Raw genomic sequence first — 27,170 nt, 5'->3', positions numbered from 1 at the left:
AACGGCAGAGCAGCAGCAGCAGCAACAAAGCGCTTTGCAGCGAACTGCCTGCTTTGATCCCAGTGGGGAACCTGAACGCTCTTGCATTCCTGGCATAGCAGCAGCCTCTTGCGCAGCCCAGCCTCTTTCTCCGCGGCTCTCATTGCAGCTGGAGGAGGCAGGCGCTGCGCGCAGTCGCCTTCCTTCCAGCAGGGGCGGACGCAGGCAGGCGCTTCTGGGCAAGGAAGCTAGGCTTCCATGCACGCACGTACACACACATTCCCTCAGTTGCCCGGGACGGCAGCACGAGTGACGGCGCTGGCCGGGCTTGAGCGCACCTTTTCTCTTCGGCGCTCCGCAGCCAGAAAGGACACCAAGTCGTGCGGCAGACTCACCGGAGCACTCCGGCTGCTATGGTTGGGTAAGTTTCACGCCGCTCAAGGCTTGCTCGCGAGGGAGAAGAGGCGCCCGCGACATATGTCGCGCGGCGTGAGCGGAGAGCGGCTGCAAGCAGCGACCCCCTTCTCCCTGCCTCTCACTGGAGTGTCGGGTAAAGCGGGGCCCCTTTCAGATCCGACACCCCTTTTAGGAATTGTTGCCATTTTGCTTCTTCCCGTATTGATGGCCCGAACAGAGTGGCCTGCCCACATTTTTTTCTCTATCTCGCGGCCTAAAAGTCTTCCTTGGGCGCCTTTACGGGTATAACCCCGTTTCCTCCATCAATTTCCCTTCAACTTTGCTAAATGGCCCTCCGTTCTCTGTGCACAGTTGCTCCAGTTGCTTGCAAAATGACAATACCTTCCCCGAAAACGTTTCGAAATCTTCGTTGGTGGAGAGTTTGAGCAGAATAAGCTGCTGTTCTTCGATGGGGGGGGGCGGTTGCTGGCAGTGCAGGTGCTGGGAGAGTTACATCCCGCGAGCGGTAGCCTTGGCTTTGTCTTGCCTGCCGCTGCCCGATGCTTTTCGTTCTCACTTAGCAGGAATGTTAATTGCAATCCAAACCCCTATGATGTCAGTGCAGAACTATTTGGAAAACAAAGAGCGGGCAGGGAAACTCGAAAGACGGCGCAGATGGCAATCTGCTGAGTGCGCTGCGAGCGAGCTTTCTCCCCGTTGCGTTTGGACTGGGAGGGAGGCGAGGCGGAAGCCAGACCTTCGCCAGTTGCTCCAGTCTCTGCTTTTGGCCATTTCTCAGGGAAATTAGCAGCGGATCTAGTTATAGGTTATTAAGAGGCTTGAGGAGGGCACAGCGGGGTCCCAAGGGAAGCATACTTAGGATTGCAACCTAAGACTGAAGCTACGCGTCTGTTCCTTGGATCAACGTATTTCCAGGGTGATGTGTCAGAACTTTCCTTTCTTCGGGCTGTTTGTGCTTAAATTCTGAAGATTCACAAGGCGTTTTATTTTTCTCCTTGGCTTGTTGCAAATATTTCTCAGGAATGTGTTGCTGTAAGAGAACTGGTATCAGATTTTCTCAGCTGTGAAGCTTTGCAGAAATATTTGTTGCTGTTACAGAGAGTCCTACCTCTTTTCTGAAGAGTAATGATTAATAAATTTACAAAAATATACAGTAGTGCTGATCAGATACTCCATTTCTCTCCCTGTCATAAAAGCATTTCTTAAACAAGAGGATAGTTCTGTAGCATCATAGATTGTTACAGTTTTATAGAGAGGATAGTTCAGCATAGCCTCACTCCAGCTCTGTGTCTTCTGTTTGTTTCCCCAGAATAGGACATTATTTCCAAATAATTTAATTAAAAGGCACTATTTTGCCTTCTGTCTGCTCCCCCTGTTGATTAGCACCGGCATTGCAGAGTGTAACATCTTGCTAAAGGCAGAGCCTTTAGGCATATGCAGAGTGCCTTTCCCTAGTTCCATCCTCCTGCATTTGGGATCCAAAGGCAGAGCTTCCAGGTCAGAGAGTATGGTTAGTTTTCAGCTGTGGATCTTTTCTTGTAGAAATTAACTTTTGCTGCTGTGCAACACCAACAATGCTTTATTTTTGAGATCTTTTATTTAAAGGATAACATTTAACCAGATCTTATCCAGAGAACAGTTTTTGTTCTGCTTTTCATCTTGGACTAGAATAAAACAATCATATGCAAGCAAAAGGATTTTAGCTCCTTTCTGGAGTGAGATTAAGTAGCCCTTGTGAACTGGGGAGGATTTTTCCAAAGCTAGCTAGTAGCTAGTGCTCACCAAGAAGTTTGCTACCGGAGTTGTGTCCTGTTTTAACAGGGCTGTCCAGATTCCTGCTGAGATACACTTTGTACTTAAAGTCAGGGCTTCATAATACAGTTATAGAGAATGTCACCAAGCTTCATTTTGGACAGTTAAATATTGTTTCACATTTAGTGCAACTAGTTTATTGGGCAAAATATTGGGTAGGCTTCAGTTCCCAATGATATTTATTGGCCTGATTGCCCACAGCCTATTTGATAAGATTGTTGCACGGAAGAACAACATTTTAAAAGTGCATTTCCACAAGTACTCTGAAATCTGATTAATTTTTGCTTCATAGTTCCATGAAATTGGAAGGGTGTGCTCCTGAATCAAAAGCACAGGAAGCAGTTCTTGTGTAAAGTAAACCATAAAGAGTTTCTGAGGATCTCTGGAAGTAGGCTCCACTTAAATGTGTCCTTGCTTTTCAGTCCAAGCCCTTGGACTGGCTTACAACAAATCTAAATGAATGTATTAAATAATATCCAACAAATAAATACATGTACATAGTTAAATGTTCCCTCCATGCTCCCTCCAAGAAGTATAGTATAAAAATAGGTATACTTTTTCATTATATCGTTGTAGCAATAAGCTAGAAAGCCTCTGGGAAACTTTTAAATTGGGTCTTGGTCTCCAAAGCAATAATTCTGCAGAACATCCAGGAACAGTTCAACCCCTCCCCCAGGCAGGCCCTTCCAAATTTCTTGGGCTACAAATCCAATCTACTATATAGAGCCGGTGGCCATATTGGCTGAGAGTGATGGGGATTATGGCCAAGGATGTCTGGAAGGCACCGCATTGCAAAAGGCTTTTCAAGAAGATACAAAATTGGAATTTAGTGGTCCTGTTCAATGAGCCTATTAAGCTGTGCAACCTCCTGACTTTTGCTCTCCCCTTGCAGGGTCATTTGGCTGGACAGTGGCTGCTAGTTTACAGGAACAGATTTTGTTTGTTTGCTGTTTTGGTGCATTCAGGAAGCACTAGAGAAGAACCAGTTAGCTGAGAATGAGGACAGCTGAGGATTCCTCTGGAACTGTCCTTCACCGCCTGATCCAAGAGCAGCTGAGGTATGGCAATCTCACTGAGAATCGTACACTCCTAGCCATACAGCAGCAGGCCTTGCGGGGAGGAGGAAGCGGTGGGAGCCCTCAGTCCTCCCTTGAGAGTCTCACGCAGGATGAAAGCCAGATGGTTCAGCAGTCAACACGACAGGAACCCCAGGGCCAGGAGCACCATGCTGACCACCTCTACCTGGAGAATAACATGTACCGGTTCTACCAGCCTCAGCCCAAGGGAGAAGAGCTTCCCACCTATGAGGAGGCCAAAGCTCATTCCCAGTATTATGCCTCACAACGAGGACAGCAGGTTGGGGCCACCTTGTCTGGAGCACATGCAGAAGGAGGACAGCGCAGGACCTATGCCTCTGACATTAGCAGCAAACCCCAGGATGAGTCGCTGAAAGAGCTGAAACATGGTCATGTACGGTCACTCAGTGAGCAGCTCCTGCAGGTGTCCCAGGAGAGGAATGGTGCCCAAGCACAGAACCACATGAGTTCCTCTCACAGCTACCCTCAACTTTCCAGGCACCACCAACTCTGTCTCTCCAGAGGAAAGTCCTCTGGGGCATCAGAGTCCCGTGGTCCTCCTCCAGAATACCCTTATATAATCCCTTCACAGGAGGCATCAGAAGGTTACCTTTCTGACCCCAGACAGCACTACAGAGAAGGCCCAGGATTTCAACATCCTGAAATCAGGTAACTACTTGTGTTGGTTTTATATTGCTTTGCTTATGTTGAAAGGTGGAATTTCACAGGATAGCTTTCAAAAGATTGGGTTCTGGTTAGCCATTCATTTGACATATGGCTAGAGATCTATCATTGGCCAGAATTCTTCAGGTGCTTAAACCCCGTCCTTTCCATGCTGTTGGAAAGCACCTTCCTTTTTTTTTCCAAAGAAGAGAAGTGACCATGGATGGTTATTACCCTGAGCGGAACTTGGAGATGTATGGAATAATACTCTTCTGTCCAGTTTGAATTTTAGTGCCTCCTCTTTCCCCAACTTTCCTTTCCTTGTGAAAGGGGATTTGTTTTTCTTTGAAGACGTTTGCTTCATTTGGCTTTGTAAAGAGATTCTGATTAATTTTAGGGTAGACTGGGCACAATTAAACTTCCATGAACAATGTGAAAAAGAATTGGTATTCACTCTTGTCCAAAGATAAAGAAGCATCTGGTTCAGATTGCATGGAAAAATGTAAAGGAGTTCTCAGAGTAATAACAGGAATGGCTTAGTCTTCCAAGCTTTGTGAAAAGGCACAAAGGCCATTTGATTCTGTTTTGGGAGAGGGTAGGTCAGGATTCCATTTCATCATCCAGTTAACTCTTACAGAAATGGTAGAGGAGGAATCAGAGTTATACTTCTTGTGTAACTTCGTATTTATGAATGGGAGCTTATCTGAACATCCTATCTCTTTAGCATGTAATTCTCTTCCTGAGTTCATGAATTGTGCCAGCAACAATGGCTTAGAATGCTGAGGGCTGATCTTGGAGGCTACTTGCTTTTTGAAGTTGTCCCATAAAGAGCATTCCTATTTGTTTGGGAATATCATAGCTTTATAGAAGGCTTGGAGCGGCATTTACAAGTAGTTCCACAACTGCCTGCCACCATTGTGGCTTACTGTAAGCGGCCTCTTTGGAGAATGAAGGGGGAACTGAACCATAGTTTCTTGCTGGAAACAGCCTCTAGTGAATACTGGCAGGAAGAGATAATGCTGGAGACAGGAAATTGGTTCTTTCCTGGGGAACAAAAGGAGGTGGGGGTGGTTACGTGCTAAAAGGAAGGTGTATATATTCTTGTTTGCTCGAGGATCACTTCACAAGAATGTCTGAATAACTGCATCAGAGGAGCCTCAGTCAGGTGAGGCTAGGTCTTCTCGGGAAGTACTTCGCTTTGGGCACCAGAATGGCGACCATGTTGAATTCTATGAATTTCAAACTGCTGCTGTCTGCATAGCAGTTTAATAATGAGGGTGGGAGGAGAGAGAAACCCTAAAGCTAACTTGTTTTTGTTTGGGCATTTGAACATTCCAGAATTAAATGGACCTTGGAGTTAGTCAAGTGGGCATGTCGTAGCCATTAATTTTGATTAAATATTCATAAAAGTTTACTATGGAGTTGGAACAATCAATAGAGAACTGAGTGAGCAATTGGGTTCACAGAACACACACAGCCATATTATGCTTGGTTTGGGTTTGGCTTAATGCAATGAAAAAACCTCATTATTGTGACTTGTAAATGTTGGTTTATGGCCTAGCACAATGTGTGACTAATCAGTCGTGGTTTGTTTAAGAAATTGGGGTAAATGAAAGCATGGCATAGCCCAGTGTTGAACTCAACCACTGAATTAAGGATCAAAGTGCAAGTAATAAATAATTGGATGGCATCAGTTGTAGCATGGAATCCATGCTTTAGGAAAGCAGGATTGTGTTTTTTCTGAAAAAAGCAGGATCCTTTATGCAAATGGTAATCAAGAATGCTGCGCTTCCTATAATCTTTTGCTTCTTATTAGTAAGCATAACTGGAGTCTAAAGCAGTCTTGAATGGTTTTCCCACTCTAGGCTGCCATATCTGGACTGGAAAAATCTGGGTACTAGATGGCAGCAAAGAGATCAGGAAACCCAAATTACCATCTAGTGGTTGTCTGGGTTTTTGCAGCAGATGTGGAAGCCTTAACCCAATCTCCTACTTTCAAGCTTTAGTCAGTGAAAGTGGTCAGTGTTCCCCTAACAGAATTCAAGGTGTAAAATCTTTAAAGCTTAGGGTATTTAAGTTGTTGATATGACTGACCCAGATACTTGAGCTTTGCTGCATGCAGGGCTGGAGCCTTCCTTCTAGAAAGTACTTGTCATTAATTTCTTCACCTTCTAATTTTTTAGGGTGATGCAAGCTCCGATGTCCCAAGCTTTCCTGCCACAGCAGGCTGCTCTCTGCCATAACCATCTGGGATCACTCACTTCAGCTGGGGTGGCAGCTTTGATGGCAGCTCAGGCTGCTTCAGCTAGTAACCACTTGTCCCAAATGGAAGCTGGGTTGATGGAGAATAAGAAGTTGTTAAGGGAGAATGAGAAGTTGCAGAGAGAAAATGAGCTGTTGCGGAGGGAACTGGAGAGCTACAGTGAAAAGGCCAACCGGATTCAAAAGGTAAAGGACCAGGCATAGCTCTACTTTTTTTAGTAGCCAGCCTATCTAATCAAACAACATGCACCAGATACAGATTGCCATGAAAGATGAAGCTGCTCCATTGAAGGCAACTCATGGTCATAATTAAAGTTTCTAAAATTTAAATCCTTATCCAATGTAAGATAAGGATATTTGTTGACTGTTTCTCCTCTACCTTGGCAGCAAGAGTGGAGAATCTGGTTTTATGTTATCCAACTGAAGAAAAACTTGGTTGATGGGCCATAGCAGGTCTTTTCAGGCTAATAAGCATGTTTGGAATTTTGAGAGCATATTGGGGAATATTTCACAATAATTCTCATATGATACAGCAGCTTGCTCACTACCATCACAACTTTATTTTGGAGTTTTGTGTTCTGAGCAAGTTGGCATAGTTATGAAGTACTGGGGTGCAGCCATCCACCATTTTCTAAGAATCTTTATGGGGCCTTTGTGCCAGAATGCCTACTTGGAATTAAAGAGAATGTTGGAAATGTTATGTTGCTTTACATTATGTCAGCTTCTCACTTTTAAATTTTGATTTGGTGTTGTTTTTCCACACCATTTAGATGGAGTTAACCATTATAAGTTTGTGTTGCACAGTTGTTAAAAGCAAAGGAAGCCTTTTAGTTTAGAAACTGGAAATGGTACATAAGGAAGATAGAAAATAGTGTTATACCAGGACCAGTCATTGATCTTTCTAACCCCAGTATATCATTTATTTCAATGAAGGAATGCAAGTCAGTGGTGAAAGTTGATTCATGTGTCCCTAACAAGTCAAAGCATGGGATGTGTTGCAAAACAAGTAATAAACAGTATCTAAGTTATGGGAGGAAGAATTATCCATTCCTGTAGGGAGGGCTGTAAAACCAAAATAAAAACGTCTGCAGCTTTTTCTGCTACTTGAAGTCATCAAGTATGATAACACTAATAGTTGTCTGCCAGAGTTTCTTTTTTAAAGAGCATATCAAGTCCATTTTGAAGTAGCCATTCACAAGTTACACTAAGCTATAGTTTCCATGGTTTATTGAACAAGCCACTTTAGCCTGGTTCACATGTAACACTTAGCCATAAACCATGCTTTGCAAACCCCAGTAACTGGGTTCACACACTTTGCTAAGCCGAAGCGAAACAAAGTTCTGGTGTGGTAATTCGGGTAAGACTGAATTCACAGTTGGCACAAAGTTATGGGTCAGCAACATGATTTACTTTCTTGCATACAACTTTCATGTAAGACATTCTGTGAGGCCTGGGGAAACTGAAAAGATTCCTTACCTCTGCCCTATTCTATTACCCTGTGATTGGTTTGGGCTCAGAGCTATCTGTGAATCCAGCTATTGTGTTTGGAAGAATCATGATGCTCCCTGGAAGAGCAGAGAGCTCATCATGGTGCTTCATACAGCTTTGCCTTCAGCAACACTTCCCCAGATTCTCTCCATCTTGCCTTTGGTTTCCCAGAAACAGCTGTCCTGAAAACCATCTCCTTCAATACTTTTCAATTACTCCCCCTCCCCTTTAAACAACTGTGGAGCACACGCTAACAGTGCCCAACTGATCTTAAGCTGAAGCAGTTGTTGAGTGGAGAGAGAAAAGAGCCTGTTCACCTCCTCTGCTAACAGTTGTGCTCTCCTGTTATCTGGCCCTCCCTCCTGGGGTCTTGCTAGGCGAGTCACAGAAGCCTTTTGTGCAGAAACAAACAAGGAGAGGCTGTGGCAGCTCAGCTTCAGCCAAGGGCAAGAATACTCTTCTCAGAGCCATTGAGTTATTTGGGGATGGTCGGGCACGTGCCAGGGCTGCAGGGGGAATGTGCCAGGCCTGCAGAGTAAAGTGGTAACAGTGGAACATGAAATTGCATGTCAGTTGGAACTGGAAAAGAATAAGGCAGAAGGGCAGAAGTGTGGAAGAGAAGAAAACAAGGAGAAAAACCACAGCACACCCTAGACTTTGTTATGTATCCTATTAGAATAATGTAGTAGGGTTTAGGTCATAAATTGTACAAATCTAATGTCATGATTTTACTGATCCTGCTTTACTGCTTCACAACTTCAGTATCATTTGGCCTGGTTCATATTATCAACTTCTTTGTATAGGGAAAAGACGCAACCACCATTGCTATTTTATAGTTTTTGTAATGAATGGTGTTGCTGGTTATCAAATAGGTGCCAAACCCTACTCAAAAGAGGCTCAGGAATATACTGGATATGTAGCAAATGGTGGAAAATGAAAAAGAGCAATGATAAACTGGTCTTTGAGAAATCAGAATAACATATTGGCTTTTTTAAAGTCTCTTGAAGCAGATGGCAGTTATATGATTGTTTTAATATTTCTGTTTTAAAGCTTTTAAATTGCTTTAAAATAAATATTAATTTGTTTTCTCACTAAGATTTTGTGGAGGTTTTATACATTTCCTCGGAACTCTCTGTGTGTTGTATAGTATATATACACATTACATATAATAAAAACACTACATATATAAAATACTAACTTTAATAAAAATCATTATAGTAACATAGTACCATTTCATCATCAGCACACAGCCTACATCCTGGTCTGGCTATAGAAGAGGTTGGAAAGTGATGATTGACCCCAAATAAACTGTCTGGAATCTAAATATGAAAACAGTGACTTGAGAGAGTGATAACATCAGGAAACCTCTCTAACTGTTGCAGTTTCCAGTTACGTCTTGTGAGAGACTGGCTTATCTAACTCATGCATATTTTGTTCTTGAATTGAAGAAGACTGCAGCATTCAATTTCATGTTCAGATTGAGAAATCTAAATATTAAGAAATGTTTTTTAATTTGTATTCCTGTACAATTTTTGAAGTTCAGTTCTTGAGCAGATATTCATTAATATAACTTACGGGTTTTATTGTGCAGATATGTTTTAACCAAAATGTCCTGGTTTTCTTACTTAGTTGGAAAGCGAAATTCAACAAATTTCAGAAGATTACGAAAATCTAATGAAAGCATCTTCGAAGCGAGAGACTTTGGAGAAGACCATGAGAAACAAAAAGGATGGGGAAATGAGGAGGTTGCAGGACTTCAATCGGGATCTCAAAGGCAAGGCAATTTGGAAAGGTCAAATTCTAAATTGGGGTGCTGTGTGTCAGAAAGATGTTCGTTGTATTTGAGATTTCTGATCCCACATACTTTACAACCACTCTATGCCACTTAACAGGATCCTGCACTCAGGTTCATACAGCTGCAGCCATTGACTCAGTATTATCAACAAGCCTCAGATTTGGGCACCTGCTGCTGCAGGTGGCTTCTCTTTTCTCTTTAGTGGTGGGGTTTTGATTGTGCATTGGAGGGCAAAAGTTGACCATCACTGGCCAGTGGTACGCTGGTTAATGGTAATCAGAATAAAGAGGGAGGTTGTGACCTAGAGGTGAGGGGAGCAGTGAGTGTGCAACTTCATGGCTTGTTCACAGTTTTTCAAAACCATTTTTGAACTGAATCATTTAGCTTGAAAGGTTCAAGAAAGTTTTTTGAGTCTTTTCTAGAATGTAAATCTTGTTATTGGGAAAAAAATAAAATAATAAAACCATGTGGCAGACTCTTAAGGCTTGGAACTCAGAGAAATATTTGTTTCTTCTTTAAACTTCTAAGAAATAAAGCTTTTATTTCTGAAGCAGTAGTTGTGCCTTTACTAGCAGCTGTGACCTCCACCAGTGTTAGCAGAATAGCACCTTTGGCAAGTGACAAATAACTATCTGTGCCCTTCTAGGAATCCATGAACATTTAGACGTTGGATTATGTTCTTTCTAATCTTGCTTTTTCTTTCAATTTGTTACAGAGCGATTAGAGTCTGCAAACAAACAATTGGCCAGCCGAGCACAGGAAAACCAAGAAGGAAACCAAGGGACTATGGCAAAACTTGTTGCCCAAAGTAAGCCTCTTGAAAACGTTTTGCTATTTCAACTGTATTTCTATTCCACATGTGACCTTCCGTTAGTATACCATTGCATATCTCTAGTTTTTCATTAGTATAACAGCGTCCTGTTCCTTGTACCTTTACTTCAGACAAGGTGGGAAAGAAGGTAAGCCTGTGGTCCCTTTAAGACTGAAGAGAAGGCGGATCCTCCTTTGGAAGCTTTTTGCCATTCCCTGAGGAGTGCTAAGTTATTCTTGGCACTTAAACTAGAGCCATTAATCACAGCAACCATCAGTGTGACCTGGATTCTTCGCATTCCAATGGCTGTTCTGGCTGTTCCAGCACACAAGCTGTACTCCCTCTCCTCAGAGTCCTAGGGCCAAGTTGTTGTTTCTTGCTGCCGTTCTAGATTTTTGAAAAGGGGAATTGTTGCCAAAGGATGGGAATTGGCCTGGGGAAGGGGTGGAAGTTGGGAGGGAATGTACTTATTCTCAACTTTTCACCATCCAGTTCAAGAAGCAGCCTCTCTCCCTTCCAGGAAATTAGTCCTACTTCCTTCCAAGAAGTAGCTCTCTTCCTGGCCTTGTAAATACAGCAGGGGAAAACAGTATAATCCTTTGCATAATTACTCAGAAAAAAACCCTGCATTTCACTGAGGTAGCCTCCTGTTGTTTGGGATTAGACTCTCCATTTTATTGTTCAAAGGGTTGTAACTCTCTTCTGTCTGTTTCAGTAGAGTGGTTCTACCTCTTAATCATTTCAGCAAATCATGAAAGAGTGGTATCATATGGATCGTATGGATCGTGCCCTTATCATTACGGTTTTCTCATATAATTAGTTGTGGCAGTCTGGCCACCACGGTTTGGTCTCTTGGAGATGAGGAAAAATTACAAATAATGCTGGAGTCTTCCTGAGAATGGGGGGAAGCAGTTTGGTGCCCTCTGCAGAATCATGAATGAAACTGCTAGAGACTGTCAGGCTTCCCTATCCTCTGGTAGGGTAAGAGGGATGATATAATGTAGCTTACTAGATACATATGGCATAAAACGAACTCCTCTATACCAGTGGCAGAGAATCTGTGGCTTTCATATATTACTGTATTCCACTATCTGTTATTGCTAGCCAGCATGATCAGTGATTTAGGATGATGCAAGTTGTAATCCGGCATCATCTGGAAAGGTACAGGTTTCTTATACCTGTTCTACAGCAGCATGGTTTACAAACTTCCCATAGATTCTTCATCTTACCTTGATGTGCCCCAGCCATGATCACATCATGGAAAACTATGGCATGCAGCATGAGCTAAGAAATAGTAGGAACATTGTGTAAGAGCAAAGTACTGTGGCACAAAGGAGTATGTTTTTTCCTGTTGAGTCTGGCAGTTTCCTGGGTGTCAGCCCTGTATAACCCTTTCATGGAATTATTTAAATAGTCAACAGTCAGATTGTTGAAAATGAAGGCAACACCCATTTCTCTTCTAAAAACTTAGGAATTGAGTTTAGTGTGTTACAGTTAAAAGTTTTCTTTAAGGATACTATGTCAGGAATGTGGTTTTCTCCTGTCTACAAAAGAGTACATAGCTGTGGTTTATGCCAATGCCCTCTCCCTTTTGTTTTGTCTTCAGACTATGAATATCAGCAAGAAAGGGAAAAGTTACAGCGGGAAATTGCACGTCTGCATGGCACTAATGAAGACCAACGTCGGCGGGCTGAACTGTTGGAACAGGCTTTGAGCAGTGCTCAGGCCCGCACTGCTAAAATGGAAGATGAGCTGCAGAAGAAGCGAGCATACGTGGAGAAAGTAGAGCGGTTGCAGCAGGCGCTGGGCCAGCTCCAGGCTGCCTGTGAGAAGCGTGAGCAACTGGAACTGCGTCTGCGGACTCGCCTAGAGCAGGAGCTGAAGATGCTGCGGGCTCAACAGGTAAGAGAAGGGCCAAGTAATAATGGAAGGAAAAGGACAAGGAATACTCTGCTTACCAAGTTTGGAAAGAAGGTTTGAAAGTTTGAAGCAACCACCTCCTGATAATTATTGTCCTATTTCCTCTCCTTACTAAAGACCCAACAATTTTACCATCCATTAACTTAGGAAGAAAGTTTCTCTAGAGTGTTCAACTAGAGTTATCTCAAGCCCAACAAAATGAAGAATGCTTGTGGAACAAGTCTAAACAGCATTATGGAAGATGTACTTCCTCTTCTGTCTCTTTACACAACTAATCAAATAGCATAGCGACTAAGAATTTGCGGGTGCAAGTATACCAAGGCTATTACAGTACTCTCCTCCTGGAAGTTGAATAATCTGTTTGGCAATGGTTAGCAATCTGTTTATAAGTTGATATTTTAAATTAGCATTTATTGAGATTTTGTTAGTTATAAAATGTAAGATTTTATAAAAGGAAGCTATGCACACTATCAAGAATAAGCCCTATTTGAGCAGGGAATTGAATGAAAACAGTGACTGGATGCAAAAATCAAATCTACATTTATTTCAAAAAAAAATTAAGACAACTTCCAGATATGCAACTTCTTACTAGACTGAGATGATCCAAAGCTGAGCCAATCAGGAAAAGGTTGGGTCCCTTCAAACTTCGACGGGAAATGTAGGGTATATGTTGTATCTTCCTGCAGAAAAACACCCCAGAGCAAAGAATTTGCTTAATAGTTGTGTTTTTCTTCTGGTCTGGAATTCCCAAATTCTCAATGTTCTACATTCTAGGTCTACACCCCTATGCCAAGGTTGAGCAGAAGGCAAATTGGGGTCTACTGGTAGATCTCCGGTTGAATTTAGTCAATTACACTTCTGGAAAGCAAAGCTTTGCATTAGACAGAAGTAATTTCTTGTGTGTAAGCACCATTAGGTTTTGGTAATCCAAACAAATAGCTGAGTTCAGACTTCCCAAATTCTTTAAGCCTGGTTCTTACTGGTAGACTATAATGAAGTACAATATAGATTCCAGAACCCTGTGCCTCTTCTTGCTCTGGGCCCTTTATGCTAAATGCTGGAATAGGCTGCTTTTGCAGAAGCACCAGACAGTATTAAATGAGTTTCTCTCTTGCTTTGCTACTCCAGAGACAGATGGGAGCCCCAGGTGGAGGATCCCCTGAGTTGAATGCCCACATACTGTCGGAACAGCTGAGAGAAAAGGAAGAGAAAATCCTGGCCCTGGAGGCTGACATGACCAAATGGGAGCAAAAGTACCTGGAGGAGTGTACTATGCGGCAGTTTGCCATGGATGCCGCTGCCACGGCTGCTGCACAGCGGGACACCACCATTATCAACCACTCCCCACGCCATTCTCCCAACAGCAGCTTTGATGAAGACCTTTTGCTGGCAAACCACAAGCATCAGGAGATGGAAAACAGGTTTGTCTTGCTAGAGGAAGTTCTGATAGGGTTACTTCTCCATTGGCTTAATCCCAATAGGAAGGCAGAAGTTTATCCTTTTAACCCCGCATTGCTTTAAAAAAATGGCTTCCTTACCAGACAGCATTCAAACATGCCAAAAGAAAGCAGATTAAGAGCAGCTTCTTATCTGCAGAATGCAACAAGAGGGCATGTGTTATGGGATACTTAGAAGGAAGGCTTTGTTGAACTGCTGGTCTTTGAAAATCTGATGGATGCTTCCTGCAAACCGATGTGCTGCTGGTGGTTTCCTTCCTTACTGTCTGCTTTCTTTCCCAGGTTGAAAGAACTTCATGCCCAAATCCTTGAGAAGGATGCTGTCATCAAGGTCCTGCAACAGCGCTCTCGAAAGGACTCTAACAAGGTTCATCAGGGCTCCCTGCGGCCTGCAAAATCGGTGCCATCAGTGTTTGCAGCTTCTGGCATGCAGTGTTGGCCAGGAAACTCAGTCAGTGAAAGTGATTCCCGGAGCAATGCCAGTAACAAGGGTAGGATGCTTTAATTACTACATGTATTTACATGACATATACAAGGGTTCTTGACCTTTGGTTCCATTTAGGCCTTTTAGGAAACATGTGGTGGTTGTACTTTTATGGCATTAGCATTTTTTTTTTTCATTCCCATACCCTTATGCTTTTACCAAGTGATTTTGGCTCACCAGATTTTCCAAATCCATGGTTGGCAAGATCAGGAAAATGAAGCTGTTTGGGATAATAAAAGTGTAATATGCCATCATTCCAACAGAGTTAGTGCAAACTATGATTTGCAGATCCAGTTCAAACTATACTGCAAAGATAAACTGGTTTTAAGAAGGTTCCTTGTGAGAGTATTCCAAATGTCACATTCTTAGCCTTCTAGATTATGATGTGAAAAATCAGGAATGCAAGTTAAGTCTCTGAGGCCATTGGCCACTAATTAGAACCATGAATGAAATAGTTATCTACAATTCTTTGCCATCTCTTGGTCATTAACTAAGCCCAACTGTGAAATTTTCATTGTGTAGTCTACAGTGAAAGGCTGAATAAGTATCTGTGATGGTTTAGGCAGGAAATCTTTTTAACCAATTATTTTCTTGTGGGTGCTCATGTTAGGAGAAAATACAAAAGAATTAGAATGCAATTGTAGGTATTTTTCTTCTGTTAATTAAGGGCTGTTCCCTAAATATTACTGATTATTTTATGACTGGGTTCCTATGTTTATACATAACCTTAAATGGTTTGTATGTATGAGGCTTGCAAACAATGGTTTATGTCAAGATTATCAGTTATTCTATTCAGAAAATGGGCAAACCTTAGTTTAGCAATATGTGAACCCATAATACGGTTAATTTCTTTGATTATACTGGTCTACTAGATTAGTTTTTTTCCATTCTTCAGCACTCAAATCCTCAGTAGAAGCAACTGTCCCATCAACTTGTATCCCCTTCCACACCAAACATGGCAGCAAAGATGGGAGTACACAGACTGAAGGTCTTCCCATGAACACTCCATGTGAGGAGCCCAAACTCCATGTTGAAAAAAATGGTGGTGCAGCAAGTTCCCTAGGTAAGGACCAGCTGATGGGTGAACCTACAAAGAGCCTGACCTTTTCTTCTAGATCTTCCTAATAACTATGCTCATAGTATAACCAGTGAACTGCCTTTTCTGCCAGAAATGCCTGTCAGGGTTCACATAACTAAGAGGTGAACACAGTGCAGCCTGCCCAGGCCAAATACCAGGACTAAGATTCTTCCCATGGTGACTAATCATGAGTTACGTGCAATGCAGTGTAGGCTTATCCTGGAGGAGCAGGTGGGGCTGAAACAGGACAGGGGGAAGGGGAATAGAGCAAGAGACAGACATTAAGTAATAACTTGTATGGATGTTTAAGCTCTCTATGGGCACTAATAGTGCCATAAGTATTTTCTTCAACAGCAAATCCCACTGTTTAAAACAAATGTGAACTAATGTTTTTCAGGTGGCATTGGCTTTTTCTTTTCTGAAACACAGTGTAACCTCCATGGATGCAAAAGGCATGGTGGGATCATGCTGATAGTGATTTCCAGTCTCTGTGATAGGGGCTGAACCTATCATGACCCTAAGAGGAGTTTCCTATGTGCATAGAATTGTGTTCAGAATTTATACAGGGAACAAGATTTGAGCAGCCTCCTCTAACCGGTGCCCCTAATAAATAACATGATCTCAGGAATTGGTTGCTATTCTGCATATTTTATTAGTGATTAGAAAAGGGCTATAGAAGTAAAGAGTGGAGGTTTCAATCAGGTGTTCATCAGCCCTTATGTTTGCTTCATATACTACGTTAGTCATAACGCTAACATTTTCTTAGTTTTGACTTAGTGTAATGTCTGAACCCCAACACTGTGATTTGTAGGTCATGAATTTAATAGTTAATAGTTTAATGGAGTTTATAACTCCAGCCATTGGGATAGTCATGGCTACAAAATCTACTTTACAAATCTTGTAAGACTGCTTTTAATTTAGTTTGTGGCATCAAAATGAAAGTTCTGCTATGACAAACACTAGGGTTATGGATGGTTTGTCTGACACCTAAGCCAAATGTAGCTTGCAGTTTGTATTCCTCCAAATGTAACGTGGCCTGTTTTTCTTTGCAGAGATTTTGCCAGCTGCTAAACTTCTGGACCTGTCGGACATGGTGGAGATTCTCATCTGAGGAGCAGGAGCTCCTCTGTGGACCAGACCTAGGTGCTCTTTTCCGCCTTAGTGGATTGCTGCCTTCTCAGGGGACAGTAGTGGACCAAGCCTGAGGAGCCCTTCGCCAATTAGGATGCTCTGTGGAAAGCAGGACTAAAGACTTTACAAGAAGGGCTGGAAGAGATCAGCAACCAGATAGTTGATGTGGGGATGAGTATCTCCAGCTGTGGGAGATGCCTGTGTTTGAATAGTGCCTCGCAGGCAAATTGTTCTGCAGTACACTGAACGACAGCTGGGGCACCATGAGTTGAGGTTAATGCTTGCATCAAGGCAGCTGTTCTACTTTTTCCTCTGCTGCTGGTTTTCCCCAAGAGATGGGAATACAAACTGGGAAGTTGAGTGGGATATTCATGCTGCCTGGGTGAGGACCTAGAGGTGGTAGCATGTTGAAGTTTGGTGCTGGAAGAGGTGATACGTGTAACTCACAGGGCTTCTGGCAGGTACCTGGACCTGAAGTGTAAACTATCATAAGCAAAAGAGTGTCTGGTGCTGGTGTGGCTAGAATCAATTTGCCGTACTCTTCCCCCAACCTCCTGTGTCCACTCTTCAGTTCAGAAGCAGAGGGACTGCTGCAGATATTGGGAAGTCCAAGTGATCATCTGGAAAATAGCACATGACCTGTCATAGGTACTGGGGAAGGAAGATCACAAAGATGGTGCCACTGTTTTGTAAATATCTTCTATAAGCCCAGTAATCAGCATGTTAGCCACAGTCCCTCTGGGCTTTTTCTGTTCCATTCTAATATTTGCAGTGGATCTGCTTCATATCACAGAACTATTCTCCCCCTTTGTCTTGTTTTCAGGCTTCTTCAGTGTTTGCTTTTTTCCCTTCTTTTCTTCCATTTCATATCCTGTTTGTCTAGAGTTAAATATCCGCCTTCACAGTCCTTCAGATTCCATTTCCTTTGAAGCCATTTCCCATGGTGCTTCAGACTGGAATTTCCCTGCTCTTTGTTTGAGCAGCAGCCAGGAACCAGTTGTTTCTGTTTCTGTCTTGCCATTGCCAAGTTATCCTCTTCTAAGCTGGATACATCTCTATGTGATGTAGATCAGCATAGCTATATGGGGAATGAAGGGCTCTGATGGAAAAGGCCATCTGGGTCTCAAGCAAGATCGCAACCGGATCTCTTATTCATAAGAATGGACGTTGTTCTCCTATTCGTAAAAAATGGGAAAGTGAATCAAGACTGTGTGGGGAGAGGAGGCAAAGTATGTGTGCAGGAGTTTGGGTTAAGCTGGCATTGTTTTGAAGTGGCTGATAGTGGTTGTTTTCTAATGAATTAAAGGGCATTTGTGGAAATGATGTGTGATTGAACATGGGGGTGCAAAACAACTTTATATCCCAAATGTGTCTTTTTCAAAAGAATTCGGAGAAAGTATCTTTTAGAGGCACATCCCTTCCTTTCTTTGGAACCACTCCAGAATCTGCATTCAGCCCTCTTTACACTCCTGCCTACTGACAGCTGGCTTCTGACAGTAGCCAACTCTGAGATGAGTGCGTTACTTACTCCAATAAACCTTTTGTTTGGTTCTGCCATCACACACTTTCATCCCCACCTCTGCTTCCTAGTTAAACATATGCATTTGCTGGACAACTGCATTGAAAAAAGAAAAATCCTTCCATAAATGTGTAAAAAGGGTGTGTGGTTATTGTGCGTTGTTTACAAAGTGAAAAACAGCAAACAAAAAGTTATGAGAGAGAAACACAGCTTAATATATTTCATATTAATATTTGGTATTCCTTTTAAAATATTTTTGTGCTGTGAACTTTTTTTTCAGCCAGACAGTGAGGGGTGTTCTTTTGTTTTGTTTTTGGTGCATTTTAAGTTATCTTAAGTATTTAAATGTAAACCTGTTTCTTATGCCGCCCTATACCGAGATTGCTGTAGCATTCCACTTGGTATAACAATATTTTAATAAAAATAAAATATTGTTTAATAAGACTTGAGATTATGTTCTTCTATGTGATGCATGTTTGGAAGATGCAAGGATGTTAAAGCACGCACAGGCAATCGGGGTGGGTCTGTCTTGAGGCTTCCTATGCTGAGACACTTGCACATGCAAGTTTAATAAATTATCATCATCATCATCATCATCATTATTACTGCCTCCCAAGTCCAGCCATTTCCCAGCTAGTATTTGCTCCTGATGCTCGTGCCTAGTGGCAGGCTAATAACTGTATTCCAGTACATCTATAGACGCCTTGTGGAGCAAGTCTACTTTATGGTCTTCAAGGCCCCATCCACAGCTTCCATTAGAAACTACATGTTCTGGGGGAGGAAAAGAATATTCACCTGCTTACTCTGAGAAAGAGTATGTCTAAAGGGGATAGCTGTAATTATTTCCTGAAGTACCTTAGTTAAATGACATTAAAATGAGATACTGATTCTACTTCTTAAAACACATCGGCAAATCTTTAAAAACTGGAGAATGGGTGATTGTTATGCAAACTCAAGGAGTTAGAGGTTTGGTATTCTGTATATCTCATCCTTCCTCAGTACTAACAGACAGTGCAAGTTGCACATCTACACGCATTCTAGTTAAAAGTCCTACTGCATCATTGAACAAACTAAAAATACTACACAGAGTCCTAGTGATGGCATTAGCTGGAATTCTGGGTGGCCTTATGCAGACTCAGCATAATTATTTGACACTCTTGAACAGTGCTGGAACTTCAATAGGCCAAATGTCACCATACCATATCAGACATCCAAAAGCTGTGTGGAAAATTTAAAATGGTAGGTTCTACATCACTTGTTGCCACTATCTACACATCTTATGGGAATCCTGTCCTAGTATAGGGTGAGCCATACATATATTTTGACAAAGGTTCCATCACTCCAAGTCATAATGTAATCATGAGTCCTCAGCAAACTTAAGTTAATTTTAGGAAATGTAATGAGAATCACAGAACAGTTAACACAAATTCAGAGAATATACCAGATGTGACATTTGAGACAGAAAATCACCTTTCCATTTTAAAGATCAGTGAAACAATCTAATCGGGCTGGTTATGCAATTTTAGTCACCAGAAGTTTTCAAAACAGCACTGCAAAAATACCTGTCATTCATCAGCACAGGATGTCCTGCCTGAAGATACATTGGTGCTTAAAAATTTGCGAACACTTTTGAATGTTCAGTATTTCAATATTTCTGCACAAATATGACCTGACACGTGATACATAGCTTTGGATCATTTTCCTCAATAAATAAATGAACAAGTATAATGTTTTTGACTCATTTGTTTAATTGTGTTCTGTATCTGGTTTTAGGACTTGTGTGGAGAACAGATAACATTTTTGGTCATATTTAGGCAGAAATAATGAAAATTCAAAAGGGTTCACAAACCTTTAAGAACCACTATAGATAGGCAGCTAGACAAGATAACCAATACAAGTTTTAATTAGGTGACTAGGGAAAATTTAAAAGGGTAGGGAATATTGGGGGGTGAAGCACCGCAAATTCTTTGTTTTCCAAATACGTTGAACATCACTTGTCATAATTCTCAACCAATGTTGGGACAGGCTGGTATCCAAAATTGCATTTCCTTCATATTGCTTACTTGTGCTGTCATTATCCTGTGCCATCGGATGGGTGATGATGCACAGCCTTGCTTTGTTCCAGAAAAGGCTTTTAAAAGGCATCTAAAGAATATGTGTTTGGAACAACACCCATGCATTTTTTTAGGTTAGAAATAGAAGGTAAATTATAAAGGTATACATGTTAATGTATTAGTGCAAATTAAACAAATTGCAGTTTTAATCCTGTCTGGCAGAGTGAAAAAAAGAGACCCCCTTTTTATAGTGCATCAATGAACAGATTAATGTGCTATAGCATCTTGTGACAATGGCCACAGTCTGGGTAGTTTGGAGAAAGTATAGAAACACTCACTGAGGACAACCCTATTAACAGCTATAATGGCTGAGATACTGCATGGGACCTCCATATCCAACAGCAGCATGGCTTCTGGAAATCAAAATTAAGCAAAAGCATGACCTGCTTAGGGGTTCTCTGGAGTTATCTGATGGGAATTAGAACCTGGGCCTTGAGATGCTTTTGATCTGATCCAACAGGATCCTCCTCCTCCTCCCTGGCCTTATTAAATACTCCAGTACTAGAGAAAGTATTGAAGAAAGAGATCTCACAACTTTTATTAAAAAGGATGAAAATCTTACCAAAAGGATAAAAATATAGATTTGATTTGGGACTCATTGTAAAAAAAAAGTCTGAACAAATAAAAGGACTCTGCCCTTGAGTAGTACATGTAGGAAGCATACAGCCTTTAAATTCTTTTAATAATTTCATTTTTATTCATTTGTCCCGAAAATAGGTAAAATAATATAATCATGTCCCAAACTGGGATATGCATTACATGTTCATATTAGCATTTGAATATTGGAGGCATTGAAGATGATGTAATAGTTGCTTATAATTACAATACAATTTATATGATTAAAATTATTTTAAGCTATGATTTCAAATTTCTGGCAGAAAAAAAAATTACTGTCTTTCCCCCCACCCATTACAAACTCCAAAAATCTGGGGAGGAAAGGAAGATTTCTTAACATAATATATGGTATTAGTCAGCATGCCAGTTACATACTGCATGAGTGATACCTTTCTGTAATATGCTTTTACGTGAGTTCCCTTTTAAACATTCACAATGCTACTCTGTGTCTGTGCATGCTTTGGGAATGAGGTGGGGTATTTGAAGAAAAGAAGTATGCTGGTTATAGATAGCACTAGCAGGGCTAATGAAACAGTGCTTCCAACCATAAGGGTTAAAAGAAAGTATTCAAGTCCCTGTTAAATGATGACACTCCTTAAAAATCAATGTCTTCTCATACTTGTGTCTTACTGGTCTTTCCTGAGTTCAATCTATGATCGAAACATAAAACCTACATGATTTATTTGTACAGGAGCATCATTCATAGATGGCTTAAAAAGGGACACTGAGGCTCAAATGTGCATTTTGGAACCACATGTGAAAACTTTAAAAATGTTTTGTTCTCAGCTAAATTTAAAAATATGATTATGACTTGTGCACCTTGTCAGTTTCTGGAAATTGTACTTATGATTATTAGTCTCCTTATTTATGTATTTATTTATTTATTTTTCTATCCCGCCTTTATTATTTTTATAAATAACTCAAGGCGGGGAACATACCTAACACTCCTTCCTCCTCCTATTTTCCCCGCAACAGCAACCCTGTGAGGTGAGTTGGGCTGAGAGAGAGGGGCTGGCTCAAAATTACTGGGAGAAGAAAGAATACATAATGCTACACTATATGTTATTGTTACATGCTCTCTTCTACTGTTTTAAGATAATTGCAACTTGTGGTTTTTATCTGGACCCAAACAAATTACATTTAGTCTTAAAAAAGATTATTCAAGCTAGTCCCCTCCTGTTGCTAGCAAGAGGAGCAGTAGTCCAGGATACAGAGGATATCAAACTGGAAAGAGAACTTTGGCTGAATTAACCACAGTTCTTATTTCAGATGTAACCATAAACTGTTACTTCTGTTTCCTCCATATTATCATACAAGAGAACGAAAAAGAGAGGGGCAGCAGATTTGTGATGCTGAACTATGGCTTTAGCTTTCAGGGATAACAACTTTTTCAAGGCTGGCACTTGATCTTTCAGGGCATGCTAATGGGGTTGCACCAGAAATAATGGGTGAAGTCCAGACAAAACCTAGATTTGAATTAATTTATTCTTGAATAGAATTAATATAATTAATGCATGTCATTTTGTTATTATCCTTTAGTCCTCTATTTAATCATTTTACCCTTCTGTTGCATTAAAATTACAATTCAGTAACAATTTTTGGAGGTCTCATAGAGCCATATCTAAGGCTTTCAGGAAACTCATGAAGCTCTGAGACATCACTTCTGGTTTAGTGCTCTGTCCAAACCAACCTGTTAAGATGAAGCAGTCCATTTTTTTACACCACTTTGGTGTAGTGGCTAAGGCAGCAGGTTAGAAACCAGAAGACTGTGAGTTCCAGTCCCACCTCAGGCATGGAGTCAACTGGGTGACCTTGGGATAGTCACTGTCACTCAGCCCTGGGAAAGAGGCAATGGTAAACCACTTCCAAAATCTTGCCAAGAAAACTGCAGGGACTTGTCCAGGCAGTCACCAGGAGTTAACAATGACTCAAAGGCACCCAAAGAAAAAAGAAAAAAAACCCCTCCAATTTAAGGCAATGGAAAAGCAAAATAAAAGGGCTAACAATATGCCTCTGATTCCAGGGGAGGGCACTGAATATATTATTTAATGCAATACAGATTGTAATGTAAGAATGACCTATAAAGATTGCTCAAAGCCTAAAATAATCAATAAAATGTTGAAAGGCATCAGCATCTCCTAGCTAGAGTGGTCTTCACCTGAATGTTTTTCTAGCAGTCAGCCAGTCAATGCATCCTATTTCCCTGCAGAGACTCTAACAAGATGGAGACCTTCATAATTCGATGATATTCACATGTGCTCAGTGCACTTCCATTAAGTCTATAAATTTAGGATCATGCATGAGCATCTGGAGAGCTTTAGTCTGGGGAAAAAAAACTGTGTTGGACATTCAAATGTCATTTTAATGGCCTGTCCCCATTCTGAATTCCACTTCCCCAGTTTAATTTTTGAACAGATAGTCAACACCCGTGGCAGCTGTGCTTGCTCAGACCTGTGTGTTGTTTTGGGATTTTGCTCCCTTAGGTTTTTTTTTTTAATACTGTATCTGGAGGCTTCCTGTTTTACATAAATACCTTCCCTTTATTTCCCAGTATGGCTATTCCTTTACAAAGTGACTCTGGGAAGCATGGGATTGTTCCTCTTGTTCCTTGTGTGGATGGAGCCTTTGCCTTGCTGGCTCAGGAAAAAATGTAAAGTGGCCTAGTAAGGCTACTGGGAAAGCCTGACCACAGTAAAGCACTATCACAACAAAGAACAAAAGGTGCACAGGGCCAGAACATAGTAAGATGGGTGGGAACTTGGGATTCTTTTCTACCTTCTGATTGTCCTAGGAAAAAGATGGAATAAACTAGATAGCTTCTTCTTCTTCCTAGCATTTTTTCTACAGGCACAGGGTCTGCTTTTTCAGATCAACCAAATGTTGATCCGTTGATTGCGACAAGAATTAACCAACCGGCTTGTCACCTGAGCCTGATCTCATGGGCTGAGAGACAGCTCCTGGCCCAAAAACACCCAGCTGGATTTCATGCCTCAGGCAGGACTAGAACTCTCAGTCTCCTGGTTTCTAGCCCGGAGCCTAAACCACTAGCCCAGTGATGGTGAATGTTTTGGGCTTGGCATGTCAAAAATTTGGAAAACATCTAACTTGACTCTGCTGGCATGTCAGCCCCCCAAACAACAACAACAACAACAACAAAGCTTTGCACGAAGCCAGCAAAAGCATGCCCCTTCTCTCAAAGATGCTCCTTCACACCAGGGCATGCCTCTTTGCACAAATTGCAAGTGGCTTCTGCAGGAACTGGTTTTGTGCAAGAGGGAGCAAGAAGATGGCAAGGTGAGCTGGGGCAGCAGGGGCTTGGAGCTGGTGAGGGTGATTGCAGCTGGGACTGGGCTGGGGCAGCTGCAGCTTCCCAGGGCATGGCAGTTGTCGTCAGGTGTTGGTGAATGCTGGAGTGTCACCCAAAACATCATGGCGTGTCACCTTTGACACAAAGTCATAGGTTCGCCATCACTGCACTAGACCAAACTGGCTCTCTGAATAAATTGGAGAAAATCTATCTATGTGGCTAGTAAGAGTCAACATCAATTTGAGCAGCACATAATCAATCTATCAGATTAGATATCCACCACTGGAATGAATATTCCTTCCATCTCTTAATCATCTCATTGGGCATGATTCTTAATGACTCTGCAGACAATCCCAGCATACCACCAAGCTTTTCCCACCAGGTTGGTTGTGCATTTTCTAAGTGGAGTGGGTGTGTACTGAGTCCTAGGATCATTCCATCATTATCATGTATTGACTCAGTGGAAGCTTTTATGAACTGTCTCGTACGAGGCAGCATTAACCAACCTCAAGATTTTTGGGAGAGAGTTACCAGGGGTACTGAGGACAAGCACATCAGTCTTATGGCTATATTGGTTCTGCTGTGTCATTGCCACTTCTTTTTTCAGTATACAGCTGCCTCCCCAATCTACAGCCCTCCAGATATCGTATAGCCACATGAAGATTTTTTGAATGCAGCCAGCCTAACACATCTGGAGGGTGCCAGGTTGAGTAGATAGACTTCACAGGTAATGGAGTGAGAACCATTTTCTTTCTTTTCCACACATGTTGGACTTCACCTCATGTTCAAATAGTGATTGATTTTTTTATCATAGGCAACATTATAACATAACAGATTCATCTACTCCTAGTTACTGTATGTCAATCTTCTTAGAGGTTTTATCTTGTAGTTATACACAATAATTTATTTATTGTTAATAACAGCTGCAATGCTAAAGGTTTGCTTTTAAAAAGCAAAAGATGCAGGGGAGCAAGTGAACCTTTGAAAGCAATCAGCTTATCTAAATGGTGGATTAAAAGGCAATCAATGCAAGATTTATTTGCTGAAATATGGTTTCATTACCTTCTTTGGTTAATGAAGATTTCCTTAGGCTATATCCACTGAAATACTGAACAGACAAGGTTGTTTTTTTAATATTGCACTTCTCCATACTATGTTTAACCATGGTTAATTGAATATATCACAATTATCTGGACCCACAAAACATGTTAAGCTAAAAAGACACAGTCCACATTTTAGCTGAGCACAATGTGTGAATCCAGTCAAAATTACCAAAACATGAACCAAGATAGACCCACGTTTGAAAATGTCATTTCATGTACTTTTATATTGATATACTATGCATTCCATTTTCTTTCGTGTTCTGATTAATATGTATTACTCATTTTTAATGAATAAACAAACCTACAAGACAAAAATTAAAAAACCCACAGAATTAGAAAAGAAAAATAAGAAACTTGAGAGTATACCTCTATATACTTCTACACTCATATCCCCACACGCACATATCTATTGGTGAAGAAATATGCAGTTATTTAAAACATCCATATTCAGTATTTATTCTCAGACTTACAATTGTATAATCTATTATGAAAAATAATTAAGCTAATATAACTTAATAAGTTAATAGAACTTATTAAATAACTCAGTTAACAACTAAGAATAGATGACTAGATGAGAACACATCTATTTTTAATTGTTGATTCTTCAAAGCACTTTATTTGCGGGGTAGTTTTTTGATTGAGACAATGTCCCACAGTTTTAAATAGCATGGATCCAAAGAAAGATGTACTTAGATTTCCCATGTTTTACAATAACAGACCTAGCAGGAATTGAATGAATGTTTTTGTTCTCTTATATTGTTATACGTTATAGTATGATTAATTAAATTAAATAAATATGAAAAGGAAATACAATCAAAGACAACTCCAGGAGGCTGTCTTTAATCGTAGTGTAAACAATCATGCCATGCTGGTTACCCTCTGTATCTCCCTAGAATATAATTAGGGAAGAAAAGATAATGAAAAGGGAAATGTAAAAGAAGCCATACATGTATGCTAACATGCAGGGCTGCAACTGGGTGGGGTGGGGTGGGGGGGGCAAGCGGGGCATGTGCCTCGGGCACCACGCTGGGGGGGCGCCAAAATGATAAAATAGTGTTTGCATATTGAATGTTTCCTGGCACTTATAATAATTCCAACCCATGCGGGGGGGAGGGCACAGAATCCATGTTTGCCCCAGGTGACACAGACCCTAGTTGCACGCCTGCTAACATTTCACCAGCAGCTGACACAAGCACCATGACAGCCCTGGTAAGGGATGTGGTGCAGTGGGCATGCAGGAGCCACTGTCTGAACTCTGCCATGCCTTGACCTCCCTTTCTCTGCTTGCTTCATCCTCTTGGGCCAATCAGGGCACAGCTTGCTTTTTTGTGTTGTGTCCAGAAGGCCTAGGTTCTGCTTGGGTGCTTGAGAGCAAATGCAGTGAATCTAACAAGGGAAACTTTGTGTGCACGTGGCAACTCTAAAGGAGGGTGAGGCAGATTCCACCAAGCTGGCAGAGATGGGAATCACTGTGCCCTGAGCAAAACATACATACTTCACAGTCACGTTCCACTGCGGGGAAGGGTATGCTTCCAAAATGTCCTGTCAAGGTCCATTAACATTTTCTGCTTTGCCACAGCAGCTTGCTTCCTGTACCCACTGACCTTGGTGGTTAATCTGTAACTATTAACAACGCATTTGGCCCCAGTATGTGATTAACCTGAAGAATTTGAGTAAGGAGCCAACACAACAAGGTTATTATGAGAGGAAGCAATGCTTAAGCAACTTTTCTGTGCTTTCCTTCTCCCACATAAACAGAGATTTGAACCATAGCCTTATTTATGGTAATAAAAAAAAGTGGATAAACTATTTTAAGACCTCAGCAAAGTAGAGTTGATGCATTCGTTTTCCCAGATGAACACAGGCTGATCCCTCAAAATCCCAAGATTAATCAGATTCCTCCAAGCAAATGAGCACCATAAATAATTACAAACAAAACATTTATTGATGGAGTATTTCAGTTTATTCAGCCTTCCCTAACCTGATACATTCCAGGCATGTCAGATCACAAATCCGACCATCCACAGCCAGTGTACTCTAGTGTGATGGGATCTGTAGTTCAGCAGGCTCAGAAACACCTTCTTTGATTTCCACAAGTCATAAAGTGCATAACTAAGGGTTTGCTTTAATGACATTTTT

General features: G+C 41.3%; 1 protein-coding gene across 3 annotated transcripts; it reads left to right on the top strand.

Annotated features, from left to right (window-relative positions):
* Nucleotides 1-87: 87 nt before the first annotated feature.
* AMOTL2 (angiomotin like 2) lies at nt 88-18,312 on the top strand. 3 transcript variants are annotated; one of them, XM_063306804.1, is made up of 10 exons: nt 88-400; nt 3,174-3,953; nt 6,131-6,395; nt 9,327-9,471; nt 10,208-10,300; nt 11,910-12,205; nt 13,352-13,644; nt 13,963-14,171; nt 15,060-15,227; nt 16,295-18,312. In XM_063306804.1, exons 2-10 carry the CDS (start codon nt 3,205-3,207, stop codon nt 16,351-16,353), a joined length of 2,277 nt encoding a protein of 758 aa, XP_063162874.1. In that variant the 5' UTR covers nt 88-400; nt 3,174-3,204; the 3' UTR covers nt 16,354-18,312. The 3 variants fall into 3 exon arrangements, with proteins under 3 accessions (XP_063162874.1, XP_063162873.1, XP_063162875.1); XM_063306803.1 differs by having other exon boundaries at nt 3,101-3,953; XM_063306805.1 differs by having other exon boundaries at nt 91-400; nt 3,101-3,953; nt 13,963-14,162.
* Nucleotides 18,313-27,170: the final 8,858 nt, after the last annotated feature.

This window comes from Candoia aspera, chromosome 6 (assembly GCF_035149785.1).
Source record: "Candoia aspera isolate rCanAsp1 chromosome 6, rCanAsp1.hap2, whole genome shotgun sequence".
Taxonomy (NCBI): domain Eukaryota; kingdom Metazoa; phylum Chordata; class Lepidosauria; order Squamata; family Boidae; genus Candoia; species Candoia aspera.
Note: the sequence above shows the minus strand (reverse complement) of the source record. Positions and strands in the feature narration are given on the sequence as shown.